This window comes from Misgurnus anguillicaudatus, chromosome 23, assembly GCF_027580225.2.
Source record: "Misgurnus anguillicaudatus chromosome 23, ASM2758022v2, whole genome shotgun sequence".
Lineage (NCBI taxonomy): Eukaryota > Metazoa > Chordata > Actinopteri > Cypriniformes > Cobitidae > Misgurnus > Misgurnus anguillicaudatus.
In genome coordinates this window covers 18,738,592-18,755,423 of record NC_073359.2, presented here as the reverse complement: position 1 = coordinate 18,755,423, position 16,832 = coordinate 18,738,592, and the positions used below count along the sequence as shown (strand labels likewise).

The 16,832-nt window shown below is 40.5% G+C and overlaps 2 protein-coding genes across 2 annotated transcripts in view; one reads left to right on the top strand and one right to left on the bottom strand.

The window, feature by feature from the left end:
- hcn2b (hyperpolarization activated cyclic nucleotide-gated potassium channel 2b) overlaps nucleotides 1-7,179 on the top strand; it is a 41,485-nt gene extending 34,306 nt beyond the window's left edge. The window contains exons 7-8 of the mRNA XM_055217954.2: nucleotides 3,385-3,549; nucleotides 4,914-7,179. Of these exons, the coding sequence (XP_055073929.1) occupies nucleotides 3,385-3,549; nucleotides 4,914-5,794 (1,046 nt within the window). The 3' untranslated portion in view covers nucleotides 5,795-7,179. The remainder of the gene's footprint in view (nucleotides 1-3,384; nucleotides 3,550-4,913) is intronic.
- A 2,175-nt stretch (nucleotides 7,180-9,354) lies between these two features.
- Nucleotides 9,355-16,832, bottom strand: part of polrmt (polymerase (RNA) mitochondrial (DNA directed)) — a 63,339-nt gene continuing 55,861 nt past the window's right edge. Inside the window, exons 18-21 of the mRNA XM_055217599.2 lie at nucleotides 15,364-15,436; nucleotides 14,557-14,648; nucleotides 12,569-12,642; nucleotides 9,355-10,049 (exon numbers count right to left, since the gene is read on the bottom strand). Coding sequence (XP_055073574.2) covers nucleotides 10,000-10,049; nucleotides 12,569-12,642; nucleotides 14,557-14,648; nucleotides 15,364-15,436 — 289 coding nt within the window. The 3' untranslated portion in view covers nucleotides 9,355-9,999. The remainder of the gene's footprint in view (nucleotides 10,050-12,568; nucleotides 12,643-14,556; nucleotides 14,649-15,363; nucleotides 15,437-16,832) is intronic.

Genomic DNA, 16,832 nt, shown 5'->3' with positions numbered 1-16,832 from the left:
TTACCATCTTCTAATATTTTATGCGTCATCCTCAACACCTGCTGTTTGTAAATTAATGTAATGCTGCATAGAGAAAGATTTTTGAGCATATGTTCACAATGCCTTACAGGCAATTTCTGTTCTTTGTAGATAGCAAAAAGAAGCGGAACATAAAATAAATGGACCAATTTTTTTTTACAACATATGAAATAATAAAAATATACGTTTTAATTGAAGGTCATACCACCAATGTTTAGATCATCTCTCTGAATGAGAGTAATGCTGGTAGCCATTACAAATTCTTACATTTTTATTTTGGGTCATGAAAACATTACATACCGTTGACATGTAATGTATCACATTTGTGCAGATGTGATGCAGTAAGTGAGAGCCAAAGCTAAATTTAAAAATTCACTTCATCAAAGATTTGACAGTTCTGTTTTGCACGCTGGGATGCATCAACCCAAACTGGGCATGTTGTGATATTTGGCAGGCTGCTGTTTTTGCAGGATTATTATTGGAGGTACAAATCTGACAAGATTTGGTGCAAGGCTGGTGCTAGGTTTAAGAGTCTTGTTTATTATTAAATTTAGACTTTTCAGTTTCTTGCATCACATGTATTAGATGCGTCTTTGCACAGATTTATATTATTAAATATTACAAACACTTGAGATTAGTTTTTGAGCCCGAAGATACTGAAAATAATATATGAGAAGCAAAATCTTGTTAACAAGATATCAAGACTTAAAAATTCCTTGCATATATATTGAATTAAAGTTTACCTTTTATACACTATTGGGAATGTTTTTTCTTCAATAACTAGATTTTTTCGATTTAGGCTTAAAACATTTTTTTATTAAATTGCCAGTTAGGTAAGAAAACATTCCCCTATTCAAAATGCCTTCATAGCAGGGAAGTAGGTTGTTTGGAGTCATGCTGACCAGATAATTTTCCTGTAAACCCAGTGGGTAGCAACTCATTTCTTATTAGACAACTTAAAGGGACATTCCAATTTTTTTGAAAATAGGCTCATTTTCCAGCTCTCCTAGAGTTAAACATTTGATTTTTACTGTTATGGAATCCATTCAGCTGATCTCCGAGTCTGGCGCTAGTACTTTTAGCATAGCTTAGCACAATCCATTGAATCTGATTAGACCATTAGCATCGCGCTAAAAAATAACCAAAGAGTTTAAATATTTTTCCTACTTAAAACTTGACTCTTCTGTAGTTACATCGTGTACTAAGACAAACGGAAATTTAAAAGTTGTGATTTTCTAGTCAGATTTGGCTAGGAACTATACTATAAAACTGGCGTAATAATCAAGGACTTTTCTGATGTAACATGGCTGCAGGAGGCGCAATTATATTACGCAGCAGCCGAAAGTAGTTCCCCTTAGTAACTTTCAATAGCAGGGGACTGTTTAGGGCACTGCGTAATTTCATTGCGCCTCCTGTGGCCATGTTACATCAGCAAAGTCCTTGATTATTACACCAGAATGAGACTATTAGTCCTAGTCATATCTGCCTAGAAAATCACAACTTTTAATTTGCCGTTGGTCTTAGTACACGATGTAACTACAGAAGAGTCAAGTTTTAAATAGGAAAAATATTAAAACTCCTTGGTTATTTTTTAGCGCAATGCTAATGGTCTAATCAGATACAATGGATTATGCTAAGGTATGCTAAAAGTGCTAGCTCCAGACCCAGAGATCAGATCAATGGATTCCAAAACGGTAAGAATCAAATGTTTAACTCTAGGGGAGCTGGAAAATGAGCATATTTTCAAAAAAGTGGAAGGTCCCTTTAATGTTATTGCTGAATTTTTTTTCTCTGAGATACAGTTGCAGTTAACCAAACATTCAATTTTTCAATAGCTGTAAAAATTAGTAAATTCTCAAAGGCACCATACTGGGAGAACCCTCCAGTGAACAACTAAAGATCAAAATATGGTACATTGTTTACCTAATTTTCATCATCAGAAGAGTGCGCGCATACTGTACATGCACCGCCAGGATTTTGAAACCCCGCGTACATTCTTTAAAATGAATGAAATTATGCATTAAGCCTTTGAGGATTAAGGCAGTTATGCTTGATCAAATTTGAAGCCCACTTTCATCTAACTGTGCTTTCACACCGCCACCGGCAAGAGCGTCAAGGTGGCCGGAAGTCATTCATTTTCAATGAGATCTAGCGGCGAGCTCGGGTGAGCAGCGTCGCGTCATGTACGGTGTGAGCGTTGAGGAGAGTTGAAATCAGCTCCACTTTATGGTAATGAGCTATGACGTGGTTCGGCAACAACCAATAGGAAGGTGAAACCTCCGCTTGAGAGGATTCCAGAGAAGGCATTCGAGCGTCAGAGCGTCCACTACACCTTTTCTATAGGGTCGTTGGTAGGGCAGCCAGAACATTTATTGGCGGTGTGAAAGCACAGTAATATGTCTTATTTATTAATGTTACTCATAATTAAAGCCTTATTGATATTTATTACAAAATGCAAGTTTTACTTGAATCCACTGCAGAGTTTACTCCCTTTACTCATTTTGGTCATGGTGGTAACAACAACATCAATGAGAGAGAGAGCTGTGCCAACATTCACTTTGAAGTGGGGCCATATTCCAGCTGGGTAGATCTCAATTGCCTGGCATCCTTTTGACTGTGTGTGTGTGTGTGTATACGGAGTCTGTGACCGAGATCTTATATTACAGAAATACTGACTGTTCTGACCTTGTTTCCTCTTAGAGAAATACAATGAGGAGATATTTGATGGATGTGTTCTTTGAAAAGCAAAGAGAAATGTGGGCACAAACAATTACAACTCATTTAAGATGTCTACCAAAGCTGACTCATCCTGCTGAGACAAGTTCTTAAGGTCGTTTCCAATCGTCTATCCTGGTCAAAATGGTCTTTTTTAGTTTTTTTTTATGGGTTTGGGGTACACTGTAAAAATCCTTGGTAACACTTTACTTGAAGGGGTGTTCATAGACATAACACCTTCATAATCATGACATGACACGTTTCATGTACATGTAGTTGATTTTATGCACGTATATGACAACTTCCACGCTCCTGACATGTTTGCTGCAATAATAAAGCACGTATGTCCTCTCAATCTACGCTGGTTGCTGTTTGATCGCGCATCAAAAACGTTATTGTTCGGTAAAATTTCACTTATTCTGCTGAAATTTTTTATGTTATTTTCGGCCAAATAGTTTTGATTGGTGAACGTTCTGTGAAAAATGATTTTGGGGAGATCATCTGCAGTAAGAAAAAATATTCAAAAATTGAAAATAGACCGAATAACATTAACCTTTTATTATTCTGTAAAAGTGACAAAGACATAATATGTACATAATATTTGTTCTATGGCACCAAAACACAACCATGTATGTCTCATTTCTATTACAGAGATCTGCCTGTTGACGCGTGGAAGACGAACTGCAAGCGTGCGAGCAGACACCTACTGCCGGCTGTACTCGCTGTCTGTGGACAACTTCAATGAAGTCCTGGAAGAGTATCCGATGATGAGAAGAGCATTTGAGACGGTAGCCATTGACCGCCTTGACAGAATAGGTATGTCCGTTATCTAAAATCAGACGTATTTTATTGTGATAGTGCCCTTCTTTAAAAAGAAAAACGATGCAAATTTGAAAAGGTTTCCCTTATAAATACCATAATTCCAGCTCTTTACCATTAAAACCATTTCAAATTTCGTAATGTAGTGTCTAATTCCAGAATGATTTAATATTGGTTCTATTGGTTCACGTCCACCAGATAACATCCAACCAATATAAGACGACACATTACCAATAGTGACCAAAAGATACCATCATAGTTTTCATAGTTTCCATTGAAACCATTAAATCCATTAGAATTTCTGTGATGGGTTTTATAGCATTTTCAGTAGGGTCTCAACATAGGGCCATGGGCACAAATGTGATTGGTACACAGCTTACAACACCACACATACAGAAATTTCATGTTTTCATACACTGGTCACATGGACAAATCTGAGTCCCATTCAAAATTTGTGTGTCTTCAATGCAATTGTTTTGCCATTCTTGGCTTCACAAAATATGTAATATGCCAAGAAAGGCAGCCTATCCGCCCACCCCACTCTGCATCCATTGAGGATTCTTTCCTTATCTTCCAAGGTCAGTGTGGGGATGATGTCACTCCTTGTCACGTGAACACCTTGGTTGTTTACACATGGGCCATGCATGCATCCCACTCCACTGCTGTTGCCATGGCAGCCTGTTTCCATAAATGATCACTTCGCCTCATAGAGGGCTTCTTTGCAGAAAACATCCGCTTTCACAATTGCATCTGCTTCACAAAATATTTCCTGTGTCATGTACGATGTAAACAGTGCCTAATTTCTATCAGAATTTAAAAAGATACCTAAAACAAGGTGTGTTCGATATCTCTGAACATTATGAATGACACCTGCACTGCACATCCTTTCATATACGCCAAGTAGCTGTGAATCTGAAAGATGGCTAGTGGCCTAGTGAGACTGAGGGTATAATTTGTGTGTGGCTCTGGACACGTAGGTGAAAGAAAATAAAGGTGATGATGAAGCCCTGCTGGCAGGAGCTGTGCGAAGGATGTCATTTTAGCTGCAAATTGGACTCTGTTAGCAGCAGGGTGCAGGTGACAGGCACGTGTCGTAGATCGAGTTAGGAGTGCTGTGACTCAGCAGACTGACACCAGAGACAGAAATCATAGCTTCTTTTTATTAGGTCTCAGCAGGGCTGAGTGAACTGGTATGAACGACTTTAGTGGCATTCACAAACATTAATAAATGCTGATAAAGTATAATGCTCATTGCTAGTTCATGTTAACAAATGAATTCTTGTTTTGAATGTTTTAAATGAAGCTTGACAAAAGATTCATAGTATTTCGCTATAATTGTCCAACATCTGTACTTCTTTCAGGCAAGAAAAACTCCATCCTGATGCACAAGGTACAGCACGATCTTAACTCTGGTGTCTTCAACAACCGTGAGAACGAGATGATCCAGGAGATTGTAAAGTACGATCGGGAAATGGTCCAACTGGTTAAACAAGGGGACACGCAGAGACCCAGGTCCATGTCTGTGACTCCTTCAAGTCATGGCGGAATGTTTGCACCTTCCAGCCAACCTTCCACCAGCTCTGCCATTGCATCTCTCCAACATGCTGTGGCCATGAGCTTCTGCCCCCAGATGGGAAACCCTCTAGTGGGTTCTGGGGCTATTCAGTCTCCCCGCATGGTGAGGCGCTTCCAAGTGGTCCAGAGCCAGACACCTCCAGGGTCCCAATACTCCACCCTAGCCCTCGCTTCAGCTCTTGCCAGCACACCTGTCCATAGCCCCCTGCCAACTGCCAGTCGAATATTTCAGTATGGCTCCAGCCCCCCAGGTGCACCCACAGGGTCGCAGCTATCCCTGGTGCAACAACATGTTCCAAGCCCCACACATCGACTACCAGGCCCTCCAAGAAGCTCTTTAAGTCAGGATGCCCGAGCTCTGTCCGCCTCACAGCCATCCTTGCCTCAAGATGTGCTGCAGCCAGCTGCCCCAAGCCCTCCCCAATCCACCCGAGTTTCCTCTACTTCCATCGGTCCTTTGCAGAATCTCCCAGGTCCTGCAGGTTTTAGAGGTGGCATCCCTCCAAGAATGGTGCTGCCACACCAAATGTCCGTCGGCGCATTTCCTCCTGCTTCTCTCCCCCAAATGAGATCCAGCCTGGATTCAGGACGGCCCAAGAAGGATTCAATAATAAGCCTGCCAGAAACAGAACATCACATCAGATCTAGATTATCATCAAATTTGTGACCACGATGGAGCTGTTGGGCAATTTCTATTGTTGGGAACATCTGTACTTTCCTTCACCGAGAACGTTTCCCATTCCCAGTCACACCTTGGATTTGACTCTCATAGTGTGCGATGTGGCTTGCCGCAGGGCCCTCAGACTTGACTCCAAGAACGTGTCTGTATAATTTGATCTGGACTTTTAGATCGTACCTATGATATAAACATTAATGTAGCTTCCACACAATATGCCTCTTTGAAATGGTTTTCTTTGTTGTAGCTGTTCACAAAGATTACAAATATACTCACCTCCTTTTATATACAGTAGTACAAAGATGCAAACTGTTGTGAGTCTAAATACCGGGGAATAGCTGTTCGCTTCTGATCACAATGTAGGAGCTGATTCTCTCCTCTTAACACAAACTGGCTAGACGATAGATATTTAACCTATTATGCACATTATTGTTATAGAAAACTGAGAAAAATGATGGCGTAATAAATGGCTGCTGAATTGAGTTCTTAACCGCTAGTAATTGTGATTCTTACTGGAATGGAACTGTAATTGTTTTTTATATATATATATATTTCTTGATAACCAAAGTTTGGCCAAAAGAAAATGTTATCATGAGATGACATGTAAAGGTGTGTTAAATGAAATGGAAGTATAAAGCAAATATAATTTCACTGCCTTGATTTTGACTAACATTGTGTGACTTTTTATGGTCTTACAGGAAGTATCTTTCTTCACAAACGTAAGCTATTCGTAATCAGTGACAGATTTTCAAAGAACTGTGGCAATGTCCTTTGCTTAGTAGTATCACACTTCTTAGATGTACATTGCCAGTGATTACACCCTCGCTTTTGAATTGTGACAGCATCCATCAGGCAACAAGACTCTTTACTATCTATTGTTTTGCGCAGCTAAATAACTTGCTCGCCATGGCTACGTAATTAGGCGCCGAGATCCTCTTGGTCTGTGAATCTTTGAAACCTATTTATATTCCACTGTTACAGCACATACCGTTTCACTGCTTTAAAGTGACGCACTATAAGCTCTGTTGTAGCTTTTTATACTGTTGAGTATTAAAATCCTGATGTAGGACAAAGGCAAGTGTGTATTTGGTAGATTATGTTTAAAATAATTGGTTGAAATTATATCAAACTGTTTGTATGCAACTGTTTATAATGTCTTTACCTTACAAAAACTAGTAAATGAGGTCTAGACACTAGCCCAGGACACAATTGCTGATTAAAAAAAAATCTTATAGCGTACACTTAATGATGTACAAAGGCTCCAATTTATGTTTGACCAAAAACAGAGATTGATATAATACAACTTGTGGTAAGTGTTACTTTTCTACTACTATCTGATGCAATACATTTTAAATAAATTTTCCATCAGAAAGGAATATTTGCTTCAGTTGTATTTACCCTTAACATTTATGTTTCACAATACACCAATACGTTTTGCTATACATAATAATGAATATTATTATATTATATACTGTTATATACTGAAACTGTTTGTGTAAAAAACCTTTGTACCGCATACTGTAGCTTGATCTTTCTTAGTTTGGCAGTAGGCATTTTTTTCTTTGCCACCTTGTGTAAAAAGCTATGTTTTGTAGAGGATTCGAAACATGAAGACTGACTTTAAATAAATTTTCAAAACATCTAGTAAAGATACTTTACTACGGTTTAAAGGGTTATTTCACCCAAAAATGACAATTTCATCATAAATCATTTATCCATGTGTGTTCTAAACCACCAGGGGCCTCATTTATAAAATGCTGCATAGAAACCGTCCTAGATTTGATCTTACGATCATTTATCAAAAATGCGTACGTGTGATTCATAAACCAAACGTACGCGCAGAAAACGCACGTACCCATTTCTTTCAGATCGCAAATGATCTTGAACTTGTGCACAGCTGAGCAGTTTCAGGTCTCCGCCTATACACAATGCCTAATAAATGTCATAGACATATAAAAGAGCGCTTCTCAATGTTTAAACCCTTTTCTAGCAGCCAGATTATATAAGGCTTATATTATATAAGGCTTATATTTCCAAAAACCTGCAGCAATCAGACAAGCAAAGGTGCGTACGTTTGCTCAGACCCTGAAGTGGCGCTAAGCACTTTTCCACGTCAAAGACAGTTTATATAAATATGGACTTTGCCTTTGATTTTTGCGTACACACACTTTTACGATTAAATCTGTGCGTACGCATGCTTTATAAATGATGCCTCAAGTCCTCAGATTGTCTTCAGAACACATGATTTAAACCGGGAGGCTTCTGTCTGTTCCATTGACTTCAGTTTGAAAGACGTGGCAAAAAGGGTCCATGTTCCATTAGTAGTTTAATAATTATATTAAGAAGTGACGAGAACACTTCTGTGCGCAAAGAAAACAAACAGTTTTATTCAATTTGGAAATTTGTTCGCCAAATCATTCAGTGCGTGTGCACGAGCAGACTATGGCACATGCTGTTGACGTCACCTGCTGATGTAGTTGCCAACATTTTATGTTTTTTTTCCGCTTTTTATTTAAGCCATTATGCAAACAATACTTAAAACAGCCCGAAAAAAAATTGGAAATTACTTCCCAGCGTATTCTGTACCTGTACGCTGGCCACTGAAAGACCAAGAAGGAGAGCAAATTGTTGAATAAAATCATTCACGTTCACATAAAAAAGTGTTCACGTTGCTTATATTATTATTGAACTACTGATGGCACATGGACCTTTTTCATGGGGAAAATAATTGACTCAAAGTCAATAAGACAGACAGAAGCCTTCCGGGTTTTCATAAAAATTTTCTAAAAATGTGTTCTGAAGAAAATCGACAATTTTAGAACAACACGGGGTACGTGATTTATGATAAAATTGAATTAACCCTTTAAGGATCCATTGTGTTTTTATCATCAATGTTACCCTTAAGAACCCTTAGTGATGTCCAAACTGACAGTTTCTGTAGCAGAGATGTTTCGTTTTTGTGAGACAAACACCTGGAAAGCAAGCCTTTCAACTTTTGCTAAGCACTCCCATATGTTTGTTCACTTTATTCGAGTTAACAGCAAGTCAGCAATTTCAGCTTGCGGTGAGATATTGAGAAATTGGACTCATGGTGTTTTTCACAGGACTATTTTCTTCTCTGAAGGCGTGTTGTGGTAACACCTTTGATCAATCTTCTGTTTGAGTGCATGAAAATCATTTAGATTAGCAGCTTTACCACCATTAGAGCGCTGTATAATTAAATCCTGGACCTGATTTCTTCACACGATAAGCTAACGGGGCATATTTAGACAGGCATTATAATATTGATTGATTTTGTAGCATCACAGCAACGACAAATGCAACTATTACATATTCATTTTCTATGGTAACTTCCTTCATGGAGGCAGTCCAAGATGTCAACCAATGAGTAGGGTGATTGTTGTCAATGCGTTGTGTAATCAAGTGTAGCTCTGTGTATAATTGGTTTTGTTTCACTTTGCCCTTTCAATAACAAGAATTCAAAATTCAGAAAAGCGAAGCAATGTATTGGGTCTTGAATTTTCAATAGCAATTAACCTTTTGCAGTCCCATTGTGCAAAAAATATCGACTTTATTTCTCAGCGAATGCCAAGCGTACATACTCTGACATCTGTTCATAATACATCGCTCTTGTGTAGAAAGTCCATCAAAAGCTTTATTTACAAAACACACATTTAAGAGCTTTCGAGTCCTTAAAAGAGCTCCACATGGGTCATACATGTCAACAGTTGTGTTTAAAACATACAGAACATATGAGATTAAACATCTCTAGCTCTGAATCTGTAAGCAGAGGGGATGCTGGCAGGTGAAAATGTCAAAGAGGACCTTTCAGATGGGCTGCCCTGAAATCGATGTGAGCAGTTAATAAACCCAGCGTTAACGCTCGGTTCAGAGGCCTGCTGAGAGCGTTCTCACTCCATACTGGGAAAGACTCTCGTAGACACGCACACGGGCGAATCGTGTGGTTTGCCTTAGCCAGAACTCTTCTTCAGTGCTTACTTGATGTCTTTATGAGAATATGACGAGATAGACGGGATGTGTGCGTTTACAGACAGACTTCTCTACCGTATCATCCGAGCCCATCTCAGTCACGCGCGCTCTCGGCGGCGTAAAAAGCAGCAATCTATTTTGATGAGGTCTGTGAAGAGCCCTTGGCTTCCTGATGAAACCTGTCCATCAGCTGTGCGATGTGCTCCTCAGCTGAAGAAATACACAGATTCTTTCACCTTCTCCAGATCGAAATCACCTGCAACACAACACTTAGTTTTTGAAAAAAAATGTGACGATGAAAAGCAGCAAACATATATTGTAAGACATACCTGCCAAAATCAGGACATGGTTTTCATAATTTCATTCACCGTGACCCTGACCTCACAGACCCCCCTCACCGCCCCATTTTCAAACAATCATTAAAACACATTAATGTCCTATTCTGATCCAGATAAGTCGAAATAACATAATAAGAATCTATATAGTAAATATACAACACTACACAGTTAAAAGCACACTGAAGTAATGTATGGTATGTTGCTGCAACGCATGGTACGCTACGTTACGGCAACGCACGTTATGCTACGCTACATTACAGCAATGCACTGTGCGCTATGTTGGGGCAACGTATGGTACGTCACGTTAGGGCAACGCATTGTATGTCACATTGTGCCAAAGCACGGTATGTTAACGTTACGGCAACACATGGAATGCTACGTTAGGGAAACGTATTGTACGCTACGTCACGGCAACGCACGGTACGCTACATTACGGCAACGCACGGTACGCTACATTACGGCAACGCACGGTACGCTACATTACGGCAACGCACGGTACGCTACATTACGGCAACGCACGGTACGCTATGTTACAGCAACGCACGGCACGCTACGTTAGGGAAACGCACGGTACTCTACGTTAAAGCAACGCACACTACGTTACGGCAACACACGGTATGCTACGTTAAGGCAACGCACGGTCCGCTACGTTACGGCAACACACAGTACGGTATGCTACATTACGGCAACGCACGGTGCGCTATGTTGGGGCAACGTATGGTACCTCACGTTAGGGCAACGCATGGTATGTCACATTGTGCCAAAGCACGGTATGTTAACGTTAGGGAAACACATTGTATGCTATGTTACGGCAACACATGGAATGCTACGTTAGGGAAACGTATTGTACGCTACGTCACGGCAACGCACGGTACGCTACATTACGGCAACGCACGGTACGCTACATTACGGCAACGCACGGTACGCTACGTTACGGCAACGCACGGTACGCTACATTACGGCAATGCACGGTACGCTACATTACGGCAACGCACACTACATTACATCAACACACAGTACGGTATGCTACATTACGGCAACGCACGGTGCGCTATGTTGGGGCAACGTATGGTACGTCACATTGTGCCAAAGCACGGTATGTTAACTTTAGGGAAAACGCATTGTATGCTATTTTACAGCAACGCATGGAATGCTACGTTAGGGAAACGCATTGTACGCTATGTTACAGCAACGCACGGTACGCTACGTTACGGCAACGCACGGTACGCTACGTTAAGGCAACGCACACTACGTTACGGCAAAACACAGTACGGTACGTTCCGGCAACGCACGGTCCGCTACGTTACGACATACCTGCCATGCAGGACATGATTTTCATAATTTCATTCACCGCGACCTTGACCTCACAGACCCCCTCACCGCCCCATTTTCAAACAGTCATTAAAACACATTAATGTCCTATTCTGATCCAAAACGTTGAATTTCGCTGAATGGTAAAACTATTTCTTGAGTTTACGTTGCGCACTAGAGACCATTATCAAAACATTTTGCATTAAACAAATACCACGTCACTCCATTTAATTAACCTATTCATATCCACTTTATTTTATCCATACTTAATGATATTAAATGAACCCCACAGGATATATAAATATAGATAAAACACTTTTAACGATGACCGATTCGTGCATGGAATTGTGGGTGGTCTTACTGCTTGTTCATCAGATCACAAGATGTCACCTTGTACTGAAGAACAGATGAGAGGAAATCAGGCCTGTGGGAGCCACACACACACAGTCTTCACCTGTCCCCTGAGATAGCCAATTTCATTAGTGATAATAAGAAGAGATCCTGGAAAAACACTGAGCGAGTGACTTCTCTGGGTTTCTCCCAACAACATGGCTGAATCGAATAGATCCTTCTGACTCAGCTGTAATTACCACGTTTAAAATCGGATTAATGAAATAGTGAATAAATGTTGTTGATAATTTAGTGTCTGTTTTAACGCTCAAAACAGCCCTTTAATATTTATATTTTCTATTGAAATTACTTTTCCCATGACTTTTTAAAATTTTATTTATCATAACCAGTTTTGGAAATCTGTATTTAAAATGTGACCCTGCCTGTCTTTAAAGTCTTAACATTAATCTCAATCTTTAACATGACCTTCCTCAGCTTGATATATCCAGGTTTCCATTGTAATACGACAGATGTGTGCAATCTGTGTATTTCTGCCTATGTTTTCCAGTGGGTTTCCTCCCGGGTTTCGTTATGTAAACGGATTAACCAGTTGACAGAATTAACTCTAATCAGTTTAATGAGATCTATTTCGTTAATTAACACACAGTAAAAGCACACGTGCGGTTTTGCAAAAAAGACGCATTATTATGCAAGAGCCTAAAGCTGGTGAGCTGTCAATAACATGAGGTCGGGCTGATGATCTGTGGTTCTCGAAGGCTCTCGTTATTTGACTCACCTGTCTGAGGAACCTTGGCTAAAACCTCAGCCATCTTCCAATATTCTTGAAACTTCTTTGGCTTTGATAAATCCCTGTGGGATTTAAAACAGATAGGTCGAAATAACATTATTTTAATCTTTATAGTAAATATACAACATTACACAGTTAAAAGCACATTGAAGTAATGTATGGTATGCTGCTGCAACGCACGGTACACTACGTTACGGCAACGCACGGTATGTCACATTGTGCCAAAGCACAGTGTGTTAACGTTAGGGAAACGCATTGTAGGCTATGTTACAGCAACACATGGCATGATACGTTAGGTAAATGCATTGTACGCTATGTTGCGGCAACACATGGTATGTTACGTTAGGTAAACGCATTGTACGCTATGTTGCGGCAACACATGGTATGCTACGTTAGGGAAACGCATGGTATGTTACAGTACAGCAACACATGGTATGCTACGTTAGGGAAACACATTGTACGCTATGTTATGGCAATGCATGGTACGGTACGCTACGTTAGGGCAACATATGTTATGTCACTTTAGGGCAATGCATGGTATGTCACATTGCGCCAATGCACGGTATGTTAACATTAGGGATACGAATTGTACGCTATGTTATGACAACACATGGTTTACTACTTTAGGGAAACGCATTGTACGCTGTTACATCAACACATGGTATGCTACATTAGGGAAACGCATGGTATGTTACAGTACAGCAACACATGGTATGCTATGTTAGGGAAATGCATGGTACACTACGTTACGGCAGCGCATTGTATGTTAAGCCAACGCATTTTAAGCTATGTTACGGCAGCACATGGTATGCTATGTAAGTGAAACGCATGGTACGCTACATAACGGCAGCGCATGGTACATTACGTTATGGCAGCGCATGGTACGTTACGTTACGCCAACGCATTGTACGCTATGTTATGGCAACACATGGTATGCTACATAAGGGAAACGCATGGTATTTTACAGTACAGCAATACATGGTATGCTACGTTAGGGAAACGCATGGTACGCCACGTTACGACAGCGCATTGTATGTTAAGCCAACGCATTGTAAGCTATGTTACGGCAGCACATGATATGCTACGTAAGTGAAACGCATGGTACGCTACTATACGGCAGCGGAAAGTATGTTACGTTACGACAGCGCATTTTACGCTATGTTACGGCAACATATGGTAGGTTACGTTAGGGAAACGCATTGTATGCTACGTTACGACAGTGCATGGTACATAACGTTAGCGCATTGTACGCTATGTTACGGCAACACATGGTATGCTAAGTTAGGGAAAGGCATGGGGTATGCTACGTTTCGACAGCGCATGTTACGTTACATTACGTCAATGCATTGTACGCTATGTTACGGCAACACATGGTATTCTACGTTAGGGAAACGCATGGTATGCTACGTTGCGACAGCGCATGGTACGTTACATTACGTCAATGCTATTGTACGCTATGTTACGGCAACACATGGTACGCTACGTTACGGCAACGCATGGTACGCTACGTTATGGTAGCGCATTGTATGCTATTTTATGGCAACACATGGTATGCTATGTTTGGGCAACGCATGGTACGTCACGCCAACGCATTGTACGCTATGTTACGGCCACACATGGTTGATACGGCAACACTACGTTAGGGAAATGCATGGTACGCTATGTTATGGCAGCGCATAGTTCGTTACATTACGTCAACGCATTGTACGCTATGTTGCGGCAACAAATGGTATGGTACGTTAGAAAAACGCATGGTATTTTACTGCAACGTATGGTATGCTATGTTATGTACATATGCACTTCTTCACAATACTTTTGTTAATTTTTTTATGGATGAACTGGCCTGATGGGCACCATATGGTGTATAAAGTATTTTCATTTTTATGTTAACTTTCCCTTTTTCTAACAACTGCAGTACAGCATCTATATACCCTGTGTTTTAGCAAATAAAGGCACAAATGTGCAAAGGGACTTACGGAGGCCTGCTGCAATACTTCTGCAGAAGAAATTTGGACAGTTCATCTAAAATGGGTTCACTATGCAGAGCCACAAACTGCTCACGACACACCTGAGGATGACAAAGAGCACTCAGTAAATCATTATGCATACTTGAATGCCATCTCAGTCTCGGATCTCCTTTCAGAGCTTCAGCCCTCTCTTTTTTGAATGGTCCCATTTTAGGAAGAATCTGTGGCTATAAAGCATGTTAGTAAAATACTTGCAGACAATATACCACTCACAGAAGCAGAAAAGGCAGAAAAAGATGAAAAAACAACAATGAAACAAAGAGAAAACAGAATCACGACAGTGTGGTTTGGGAATATGCTGTTTTTTGATCCAATAAATAAGGTATCTTGATAAATAGTTCACATAAACCCCGAAGCATGTATAGAAGCAAGACACAGGGTCAGTTTTGATTTCATACTGATTTTAACAATATACACTAATCACTATAAACTATAATCACAGTACGCAATGTGAAATTACCAAAATTACAAATTTGTTTAATAGTGAAATAAATAAATTAAAAAATATATTTTTTAATAAAGACAAGTCTGTTTGATGGCAACGGTCCAATGACTGCTTCAGTAGACTGGATCAGAGGTTAGGCCATTCAATACCGAAATAACCTGCACTGACAGGGTTAGTTATTAAACATATGGTGGACCCTGCATGCTAACATCTGGCAGTTAATCTGATGTGGTTGGACCGCTCAGCCATCGCTGTTGAAAGAATATTCACTGAAAACACATCCTGCAATAAATGCTGTCATTCTTACACACCTTATTCATAATGTCCACAGTTAGAGCGTGGGTCCAATAACAGTCATGGACGGATACAAACGTGAGACCAGCTCTGTGACACAAAGACAGTGATGGATTAAAGAAAACTGAGAGAACTTGCACATAACATAAAAACATCTCAGGAAAGTGATTTAAAGGAATAGTTAGCCCAAAAATAATCTTTCCTGGGACACCCTTCATTTTTATTTTTAGGCAGAAACAGATATTATAAACCTTCTCATTTGTTTCACCGTAGAAAGAAAAGGACAAACTTTTGGGGTGAACTATCCCTTTAATTTGTTATGAGTACATGCCAGAAATTTGAGGTGTACTATCCCTTTAATTTATTATGAGTACATGGCGAAAATTTGAGGTGTACTATCCCTTTAAGTCATTACGAGTACATGAAGGATGTCCGATGCGTCCTATCCCTTTAAGTCATTATGAGTACATGACGGAAGTCTGACGCGTCCTATCCCGTTATGAGTACATTCTTTACGAGTACATGACGGAAGTCCGCCGCATCCTATACCTTTAAATCATTACGAGTACATGACGGAAGTCCGACGCGTCCTATCACGTTACAAGTACATTCTTTACGAGTACATGACGGAAGTCCGCCGCGTCCTATCCCTTTAATTCATTACGAGTACATGACGGAAGTCTGGCGCATCCTATCACGTTACAAGTACATTCTTTACGAGTACATGACGGAAGTCCGCCGCATCCCATCCCTTTAATTCATTACGAGTACATGACGGAAGTCCGACGCGTCCTATCCCGTTACAAGTACATTCTTTACGAGTACATGACGGAAGTCTGCCGCGTCCTATCCCTTTAATTCATTACGAGTACATGACGGAAGTCCGACGCGTCCTATCCCGTTACAAGTACATTCTTTACGAGTACATGACGGAAGTCCGCCGCGTCCTATCCCTTTAATTCATTACGAGTACATGACAGAAGTCCGACACGTCCTATCCCTTTAATTCATTACGATTACATGATGGAAGTCCCACGCGTCCTATCCCTTTACTTCATTACGAGTACATGACAGAAGTCCGACGCGTCCTGTCCCTTTAATTCATTACGAGTACATGACGGACTCCGACGCGTCCTATCCCTTTAAGTCATTACGAGTACACAACGGAAGTCTGAAGCGTCCTGTCCCTTTAAGTCATTACGAGTACACGACGGAAGTCCGATGCGTCCTATCCCTTAAAGTCATTACGAGTACACGACGGAAGTCTGACTGTTCCTATCCCTTTAAGTCATTACAGTACACGACGGAAGTCCGACTCGTTCTATCCCTTTAATTCATTACGAGTACACGACGGAAGTCCGACGCATCATATCCCTTTAATTCATTACGAGTACACGACGGAAGTCCGACGCATCATATCCCTTTAATTCATTACGAGTACACGACGGAGTCCGACGCGTCCTGTCCCTTTAATTCATTACGAGTA